This window comes from Coturnix japonica, chromosome 17, assembly GCF_054131305.1.
Source record: "Coturnix japonica strain WE chromosome 17, WE-NBRP24, whole genome shotgun sequence".
NCBI lineage: Eukaryota > Metazoa > Chordata > Aves > Galliformes > Phasianidae > Coturnix > Coturnix japonica.
In genome coordinates this window covers 989,438-1,000,079 of record NC_140679.1, presented here as the reverse complement: position 1 = coordinate 1,000,079, position 10,642 = coordinate 989,438, and the positions used below count along the sequence as shown (strand labels likewise).

Genomic DNA, 10,642 nt, shown 5'->3' with positions numbered 1-10,642 from the left:
TCACAATGGGTCTCAATGGAACTCAATGGATCTCAATGGGACTCAATGGAACCCTATGGGGCAGCTATGGGGTCTCTATGGGGTCTCTATGGGGCAGGGTATGGGTCTCACCATTGCTCCCCGCTCAGCTGTGGGGCGCAGCTCTGTGCGATGTGGTACAGCTATGGGGCAGCTATGGGGTGTCTATGGGGCAGCTATGGGGTGTCTATGGGGCAGCTATGGGGTCGCTATGGGGTTTCTATGGGTCTCAGTGGATCTCAATGGAACTCAATGGATCTCAATGGGACTCAATGGGTCTCAATGGATCTCAATGGGACTCAATGGGACTCAATGGGACTCAATGGATCTCAATGGATCTCAATGGAACCCTATGGGGCAGCTATGGGGTCCCTATGGGGCAGCTATGGGGTGTCTATGGGGCAGCTATAGGGCAGGCTATGGGTCTCACCACTGGTCTCCATGCAGCTGTGGGGCGCAGCTCTGTGCGATGTGGTACAGCTATGGGGCAGCTATGGGGTGTCTATGGGTCTCAATGGACCTCAATAGAACTCAATGGGACTCAATGGATCTCAATGGGACCCTATGGGGTCTCTATGGGATCCCTATGGGGTCTCTATGGGGCAGCTATGGGGTGTCTATGGGGTCTCTAAGGGGTCCCTATGGGTCTCAATGGAACTCAATGGAACCCTATGGGGTCTCTATGGGGTCTCTATGGGGTCTCTATGTGTTATCTATGGGGTCTCTATGGGGTCCCTATGGGGTCCCTATGGGTCTCAGTGGATCCCAATTGAACTCAATGGGACTCAAAGGGACTCAATGGAACTCAATGGATCTCAATGGAACCCTATGGGGTCTCTATGGGGTCCCTATGGGGTCTCTATGGGGTCCCTATGGGGCAGCTATGGGGCAGGCTATGGGTCTCACCACTGGTCTCCATGTAGCTGTGGGGCGCAGCTCTGTGCGATGTGGTACAGCTATGGGGCAGCTATGGGGTGTCTATGGGTCTCAATGGACCTCAATAGAACTCAATGGGACTCAATGGATCTCAATGGGACCCTATGGGGTCTCTATGGGATCCCTATGGGGTCTCTATGGGGCAGCTATGGGGTGTCTATGGGGTCTCTAAGGGGTCCCTATGGGTCTCAATGGAACTCAATGGAACCCTATGGGGTCTCTATGGGGTCTCTATGTGTTATCTATGGGGTCTCTATGGGGTCCCTATGGGACTCAATGGGTCTCAATGGATCTCAATGGGACTCAATGGGACTCAATGGGACTCAATGGATCTCAATGGAACCCTATGGGGTCTCTATGGGGTGTCTATGGGGCAGCTATAGGGCAGGCTATGGGTCTCACCACTGGTCTCCATGCAGCTGTGGGGCGCAGCTCTGTGCGATGTGGTACAGCTATGGGGCAGCTATGGGGTGTCTATGGGGTGTCTATGGGTCTCAGTGGATCTCAATGGAACCCTATGGGGTCTCTATGGGGTCTCTATGGAGTCTCTATGGGGCAGCTATGGGGTGTCTATGGGGTTTCTATGGGTCTCAGTGGATCTCAATGGGACTCAATGGATCTCAGTGGGACTCAATGGGACTCAATGGAACTCAATGGATCTCAATGGATCTCAATGGGACTCAATGGGACTCAATGGAACTCAATGGGACTCAATGGATCTCAATGGAACTCAATGGATCTCAATGGGACTCAATGGGACTCAATGGAACTCAATGGATCTCAATGGAACCCTATGGGGTCTCTATGGGGTCCCTATGGGATGTCTATAGGGCAGCTATGGGGTCTCTATGGGGCAGCTATGGGGCAGCTATGGGTCTCACCATTGCTCCCCGCTCAGCTGTGGGGCGCAGCTCTGTGCGATGTGGTAGAGCGCTGCCATGGCGTTCAGTGCAAACAGCGGCGGCTTCCGCTCCGCTATGGGGCAGCCCCACAGACACCATAGGAACATATAGGGACACATAGGAACACATAGGGATACATAGGATCCCATAGGGACCCCATAAGGCCCCCATATAATCCCATATAACACCCCATAACACCCCATATAACACCATATAACCCCATATAACCCTATAAGGCCCCATATAACCCCATATAACCCTATATGGCCCTATATGATCCCATATAACCCCATATCCCCCCCATATAACCCTATATAACCCTATATGGCCCTATATGATCCCATATAACCCCATACACATTCCCAGCTCAATGCAGGTGATTCCCAGCCCCCATATAACCCCATATCCCCCCATATATCCCATATAACCCCATATAACCCCATATAACCCTATAATCCCATATAACCCCATATAACCCCATATAACCCCATATAATCCCATATAATCCCATATAACGCCATATAACGCCATATAACCCCATATAACCCCATATTCCCCTCATATAACCCTATAAGGCCCCATATAACCCCATATAACCCCATATAATCCCATATAACCCTATATGGCCCCATATGACCCCATATAATCCCATATAACCCCATATAACTCTATATGGCCCTATATGACACCATATAACCCTATATGGCCCTATATGATCCCATATAACCCTATATGGCCCTATATGATCCCATATAACCCTATACATACCCAGCTCAATGCAGGTGATCCCCAGCCCCCATATAACCCCATATCCCCCCATATAATCCCATATAACCCCATATAACCCTATATGGCCCTATATAATCCCATATAACCCCATATAACCCTATATGGCCCTATATAATCCCATATAACCCTATATGGCCCTATATGATCCCATATAACCCTATATACATACCCAGCTCAATGCAGGTGATCCCCAGCCCCCATATAACCCCATATAACCCTATATGGCCCTATAAGGCCCCATATAACCCTATACGACCCCATATAACCCTATATGGCCCTATACATACCCAGCTCAATGCAGGTGATGCCCAGCCCCCATATAACCCCATATAACCCTATATGATCCCATATAACCCCATATAACCCTATATGATCCCATATAACCCCATATAACCCCATATCCCCCCATATAACCCCATATAACCCCATATAACCCTATATGGCCTTATATAATCCCATATAACCCTATACACATACCCAGCTCAATGCAGGTGATGCCCAGCCCCCATATAACCCCATATAACCCCATATAACCCCATATCCCCCCATATAACCCCATATGGCCCTATAAGGCCCCATATAACCCTATACGACCCCATATAACCCTATATGGCCCTATACATACCCAGCTCAATGCAGGTGATGCCCAGCCCCCATATAACCCCATATAACCCCATATAACCCCATATAACCCCATATCCCCCCATATAACCCCATATAAGCCTATATGGCCCCATATAACCCCATATAATCCCATATAACCCTATACGACCCTATATAATCCCATATAACCCCATATGATCCCATATAACCCTATATAACCCCATAGACATACCCAGCTCAATGCAGGTGATGCCCAGCCCCAATATAACCCCATATAACCCCATATAACCCTATACGACTCTATATGATCCCATATGACCCCATATAACCCCATATAACCCTATATGACCCCATATGACCCCATATAACCCCATATAACCCCATATAACCCTATATAACCCTATATAACCCTATATGGCCCTATATGATCCTATATGGCCCTATATGGCCCTATATAACCCTATATACATACCCAGCTCAATGCAGGTGATGCCCAGCCCCCACACATCAGCTCTGCCGTCGTATCGACCCTCATCCATGGCCAGGATCACCTCTGGGGCCATCCTATGGGGTTATATGGGGTTATATAGGGTTATATGGGGTTATATAGGATCATATAGGGTTATATGGGGTTATGGGGCCATCCTATAGGGTGATATGGGGTATATGGGGTTATATGGGGTTATGGGGCCATCCTATAGGGTTATATGGGGTATATGGGGTTATATGGGGTTATATGGGATATATGGGGTTATGGGGCCATCCTATAGGGTTATATGGGGTATATGGGGTTATATGGGGTTATATGGGATATATGGGGTTATGGGGCCATCCTATAGGGTTATATGGGATATATGGGGTTATATGGGGTTATATGGGGTCATATGGGGTCATATGGGGTTATACGGGGTCATATGGGGTTATGGGGCCATCCTATAAGGTTATATGGGGTTATATGGGGTTATATGGGGTTATATGGGGCCATCCTATAGGGTTATATGGAGTTATATGGGGTTATGGGGCCATCCTATAGGGTTATATGGGGGGATATGGGGTTATGGGGCCATCCTATAGGGTTATATGGGGGGATATGGGGTTATGGGGCCATCCTATAGGGTTATATGGGGGGATATGGGGTTATGGGGCCATCCTATAGGGTTATATGGGGGGATATGGGGTTATGGGGCCATCCTATAGGGTTATATGGGGGGATATGGGGTTATGGGGCCATCCTATAGGGTTATATGGGGGGATATGGGGTTATGGGGCCATCCTATAGGGTTATATGGGGGGATATGGGGTTATGGGGCCATCCTATAGGATCATATGGGGTTATATGGGGTTATGGGGCCATCCTATAGGGTTATATGGGATATATGGGGTTATATGGGGTTATATGGGGTTATATGGGATATATGGGGTTATATGGGGTTATATGGGGTTATATGGGATATATGGGGTTATATGGGGTTATATGGGGTTTATGGGGTTATATGGGGTTATGGGGCCATCCTATGGGGTGATATGGGATATATGGGGTTATATGGGGTTATATGGGGTTATGGGGCCATCCTATAGGGTTATATGGGATATATGGGGTTATGGGGCCATCCTATAGGGTTATATGGGGTTTATGGGGTTATATGGGGTTATGGGGCCATCCTATAGGGTTATATGGGGTTATGGGGCCATCCTATAGGGTTATATGGGGTTATGGGGCCATCCTATAGGGTTATATGGGGTTATATGGGGTTATGGGGCCATCCTATAGGGTTATATGGGGTGATATAGGATCCTATAGGGTTATATGGGGTGATATGGGGTTATATGGGGTTATATGGGGTGATATGGGGTTATGGGGCCATCCTATAGGGTTATATGGGATATATGGGGTTATATGGGGGTATATGGGGTTATGGGGCCATCCTATGGGGTTATATGGGGGTATATGGGGGTATATGGGGTTATGGGGCCATCCTATAGGGTTATATGGGATATATGGGGTTATATGGGGTTATATGGGGTTATGGGGCCATCCTATAGGGTTATATGGGATATATGGGGTTATATGGGGTTATATGGGGTTATGGGGCCATCCTATGGGGTTATATGGGGGTATATGGGGGTATATGGGGTTATGGGGCCATCCTATAGGGTTATATGGGATATATGGGGTTATATGGGGTTATATGGGGTTATGGGGCCATCCTATATGGGGTTATATGGGATATATGGGGTTATATGGGGTTATATGGGGTTATGGGGCCATCCTATAGGGTTATATGGGGTTATATGGGGTTATATGGGGTTATATGGGGTTATATGGGGTTATGGGGCCATCCTATAGGGTTATATGGGATATATGGGGTTATATGGGGTTATATGGGGTTATGGGGCCATCCTATAGGGTTATATGGGGTTATATGGGGTTATATGGGGTTATGGGGCCATCCTATAGGGTTATATGGGATATATGGGGTTATATGGGGTTATATGGGGTTATGGGGCCATCCTATATGGGGTTATATGGGATATATGGGGTTATATGGGGTTATATGGGGTTATGGGGCCATCCTATAGGGTTATATGGGGTTATATGGGGTTATATGGGGTTATATGGGGTTATATGGGGTTATGGGGCCATCCTATAGGGTTATATGGGATATATGGGGTTATATGGGGGTATATGGGGTTATGGGGCCATCCTATGGGGTTATATGGGGTTATATGGGGGTATATGGGGGTATATGGGGTTATGGGGCCATCCTATAGGGTTATACGGGATATATGGGGTTATATGGGGTTATATGGGGTTATGGGGCCATCCTATATGGGGTTATATGGGATATATGGGGTTATATGGGGTTATATGGGGTTATGGGGCCATCCTATAGGGTTATATGGGGTTATATGGGGTTATATGGGGTTATATGGGGTTATATGGGGTTATATGGGGTTATGGGGCCATCCTATAGGGTTATATGGGATATATGGGGTTATATGGGGTTATATGGGGTTATGGGGCCATCCTATAGGGTTATATGGGGTTATATGGGGTTATATGGGGTTATGGGGCCATCCTATAGGGTTATATGGGATATATGGGGTTATATGGGGTTATATGGGGTTATGGGGCCATCCTATATGGGGTTATATGGGATATATGGGGTTATATGGGGTTATATGGGGTTATGGGGCCATCCTATAGGGTTATATGGGGTTATATGGGGTTATATGGGGTTATATGGGGTTATATGGGGTTATATGGGGTTATATGGGGTTATGGGGCCATCCTATAGGGTTATATGGGATATATGGGGTTATATGGGGTTATATGGGGTTATGGGGCCATCCTATAGGGTTATATGGGGTTATATGGGGTTATATGGGGTTATATGGGGTTATGGGGCCATCCTATAGGGTTATATGGGATATATGGGGTTATATGGGGTTATATGGGGTTATGGGGCCATCCTATAGGGTTATATGGGATATATGGGGTTATATGGGGTTATGGGGCCATCCTATAGGGTTATATGGGATATATGGGGTTATATGGGGTTATGGGGCCATCCTATAGGGTTATATGGGATATATGGGGTTATATGGGGTTATGGGGCCATCCTATAGGGTTATATGGGATATATGGGGTTATATGGGGTTATATGGGATATATGAGATATATGGGGTTATATGGGGTTATATGGGGTTATATGGGATATATGGGGTTATATGGGATATATGGGGTTATATGGGGTTATATGGGGTTATATGGGGTTCCATGGGGTTCTATGAGGTCATATGGGGCTATATGGGGTTATATGGGGTTATGGGGTCATATGGAGTCATATGGGGTTATGGGGCCATCCTATAGGGTTATATGGGATATATGGGGTTATATGGGGTTATGGGGCCATCCTATAGGGTTATATGGGATATATGGGGTTATATGGGGTTATGGGGCCATCCTATAGGGTTATATGGGATATATGGGGTTATATGGGGTTATGGGGCCATCCTATAGGGTTATATGGGATATATGGGGTTATATGGGGTTATATGGGATATATGAGATATATGGGGTTATATGGGGTTATATGGGGTTATATGGGATATATGGGGTTATATGGGATATATGGGGTTATATGGGGTTATATGGGGTTATATGGGGTTCCATGGGGTTCTATGAGGTCATATGGGGCTATATGGGGTTATATGGGGTTATGGGGTCATATGGAGTCATATGGGCTTCTATAAGATTCTATGGGGTTACGTGGGGCCATATGGGCTGGATCTATGAGGCAGGGCAGCGCTACGGGGCAGTGCTATGGGGCACTATGGGTCAGATCTATGGGGCACTATGGGGTGTATCTATGGAGCAGTGCTATGGGGCAGTGCTATGGGGCAGTGCTATGGGGCAGGGTGTTACCAATACGGGGTCCCCACGAAGCTGGAGGCCTCGTTGCTGTGAGGTACATCTATGGGGCAGGGCTATGGGGCAGGGCAGTGCTATGGGGTGGATCTATGGGGTGTATCTATGGGGCAGGGTGTTACCAGTATGGTGTCCCCATGAAGCTGGAGGCCTCGTTGCTGTGAGGTAGATCTATGGGGCAGGGCTATGGGGCAGGGCAGTGCTATGGGGTGGATCTATGGGGTGGATCTATGGGGCAGGGCTATGGGGCAGGGCAGTGCTATGGGGTGGATCTATGGGGTGGATCTATGGGGCAGGGCATTACCAGTATGGTGTCCCCACGAAGCTGGAGGCCTCGTTGCTGTGGGGCACATCTATGGGGCAGGGCAGTGCTATGGGGTGTATCTATGGGGCAGGGCAGTGCTATGGGGTGTATCTATGGGGCAGGGCAGTGCTATGGGGTGTATCTATGGGGCAGGGCAGTGCTATGGGGCAGTGCTATGGGGCAGTGCTATGGGGCAGGGCATTACCAGTACGGTGTCCCCACGAAGCTGGAGGCCTTGTTGCTGTGGGGCACATCTATGGGGCAGGGCAGTGCTATGGGGCACTATGGGTCAGATCTATGGGGCACACAGATCTATGGGGCACACAGATCTATGGGGTGTTACCAGTACGGGGTCCCCACGAAGCTGGACGCCGTGTTGCTGTGGGGCACATCTATGGGGCAGGGCTGTGCTATGGGGCAGTGCTATGGGGTGATCTATGGGGCAGGATGTTACCAGTACGGGGTCCCCACGAAGCTGGAGGCCTCGTTGCTGTGGAGCACATCTATGGGGCAGGCTGTGCTATGGGGTGTATCTATGGGGTGATCTATGGGGTGATCTATGGGGCAGGATGTTACCAGTATGGTGTCCCCACGAAGCTGGAGGCCTCGTTGCTGTGGGCGGCGGATCCGAAGTCGCTGAGTTTGATGCGGCCACGGGGGGACAGGAGAACGTTGGCCGCCTTCACGTCTCTATGGGGCAGAAATGTGGGGCGGGGTGTGGGGGGATGTGGGGCTGGATGTGGGGCAGGGATGGGGGGCAGGGGATGTGGGGTGGAGATGGGGGGCTGATGGGGGGTTGTGGGGCAGCACGTTGGCCGCCTTCACGTCTCTATGGGGCAGAGATGTGGGGCGGGGTGTGGGGCAGGGTGTGGGGTGAGATGTGGGGCAGGGATGGGGGGCAGGGGATGTGGGGTGGAGATGGGGGGCTGATGGGGGGTTGTGGGTCAGCACGTTGGCCGCCTTCACGTCTCTATGGGGCAGAGATGTGGGGTGGGGATGTGGGGTGTGGGGGGGGGATATGGGGCTGGATGTGGGGGGGTTGTGGGGCAGGGATGGGGGGCAGGGGATGTGGGGTGGGGATGTGGGGCAGCACGGTGGCCGCCTTCACGTCTCTATGGGGCAGAGATGTGGGGCGGGGTGTGGGGGGATGTGGGGCCGGATGTGGGGCAGGGGTGGGGGGCAGGGGATGTGGGGTGGAGATGGGGGGCTGAATGGGGGGTTGTGGGGCAGCACGTTGGCCGCCTTCACGTCTCTATGGGGCACAGACATGTGGGGCAGGATGTGGGGGAATGTGGGGCAGGAATGGGATATGGGGCAAAGATGGGGGGCGGGGATGAGGGAGGTTATGGGGTGGGGATGTGGGGCAGGGATGGGAGGTTATGGGGTGAAGGGCTGGGGCAGAGAGAAGGGGATGTGGGGAGGGGATGTGGGGTGGGGATGGGATATGGGGCAGGGATGGGATATGGGGCAGGGTTGATCTATGGGGCAGGAATGGGATATGGGGCAGGGATGGGATGTGGGGTTGGATGTGGGGTGGGGATGTTGGGTTGGATGTGGGGCTGGATGTGGGGCTGGATGTGGGGTGGGGATGTGGGGTGGGGATGTGGGGTGGGATGTGGGGATGGATGTGGGGCTGGATGTGGGGGGATGTGGGGTGGGATGTGGGGTGGGATGTGGGGTGGGGATGTGGGGTGGGATGTGGGGTGGGATGTGGGGTGGGATGTGGGGATGGATGTGGGGGGATGTGGGGTGGGATGTGGGGTGGGGATGTGGGGTGGGATGTGGGGCTGGGATGTGGGGTGGGATGTGGGGTGGGATGTGGGGTGGGATGTGGGGTGGGATGTGGGGCTGGATGTGGGGTGGGATGTGGGGTGGGGATGTGGGGTGGGATGTGGGGTGGGGATGTGGGGCTGGGATGTGGGGTGGGATGTGGGGTGGGGATGTGGGGCTGGGATGTGGGGTGGGATGTGGGGTGGGATGTGGGGATGGATGTGGGGGGATGTGGGGTGGGGATGTGGGGTGGGATGTGGGGTGGGATGTGGGGTGGGGATGTGGGGTGGGATGTGGGGTGGGGATGTGGGGTGGGGATGTGGGGCAGAGAGAAGGGGATGTGGGGAGGGGATGTGGGGTGGGGATGGGATATGGGGCAGGGATGGGATATGGGGCAGGGTTGATCTATGGGGCAGGGATGGGATATGGGGCAGGGATGGGATGTGGGGTTGGATGTGGGGTGGGGATGTGGGGTGGGATGTGGGGCTGGGATGTGGGGCTGGGATGTGGGGCTGGGATGTGGGGCTGGGATGTGGGGCTGGGATGTGGGGTGGGATGTGGGGTGGGATGTGGGGTGGGATGTGGGGTGGGGATGTTGGGTTGGATGTGGGGTGGGATGTGGGGCAGAGAGAAGGGGATGTGGGGTGGAGATGTGGGGTGGGATGTGGGGTGGGATGTGGGGTGGGATGTGGGGTGGGATGTGGGGTGGGATGTGGGGTGGGATGTGGGGCAGAGAGAAGGGGATGTGGGGTGGAGATGTGGGGTGGGATGTGGGGTGGGGATGTGGGGTGGGGATGTGGGGTGGGATGTGGGGCTGGGATGTGGGGTGGGGATGTGGGGTGGGATGTGGGGTGGGGATGTGGGGTGGGGATGTGGGGTGGGGATGTG

General features: G+C 51.7%; 1 protein-coding gene across 1 annotated transcript in view; it reads right to left on the bottom strand.

Moving 5' to 3' along the window:
* Positions 1-1,337: 1,337 nt before the first annotated feature.
* TAOK2 (TAO kinase 2) overlaps positions 1,338-10,642 on the bottom strand; it is a 41,557-nt gene continuing 32,252 nt past the window's right edge. Inside the window, exons 7-10 of the mRNA XM_085518244.1 lie at positions 8,561-8,674; positions 3,721-3,812; positions 1,883-1,929; positions 1,338-1,403 (exon numbers count right to left, since the gene is read on the bottom strand). Of these exons, the coding sequence (XP_085374370.1) occupies positions 1,353-1,403; positions 1,883-1,929; positions 3,721-3,812; positions 8,561-8,674 (304 nt within the window). The 3' untranslated portion in view covers positions 1,338-1,352. The remainder of the gene's footprint in view (positions 1,404-1,882; positions 1,930-3,720; positions 3,813-8,560; positions 8,675-10,642) is intronic.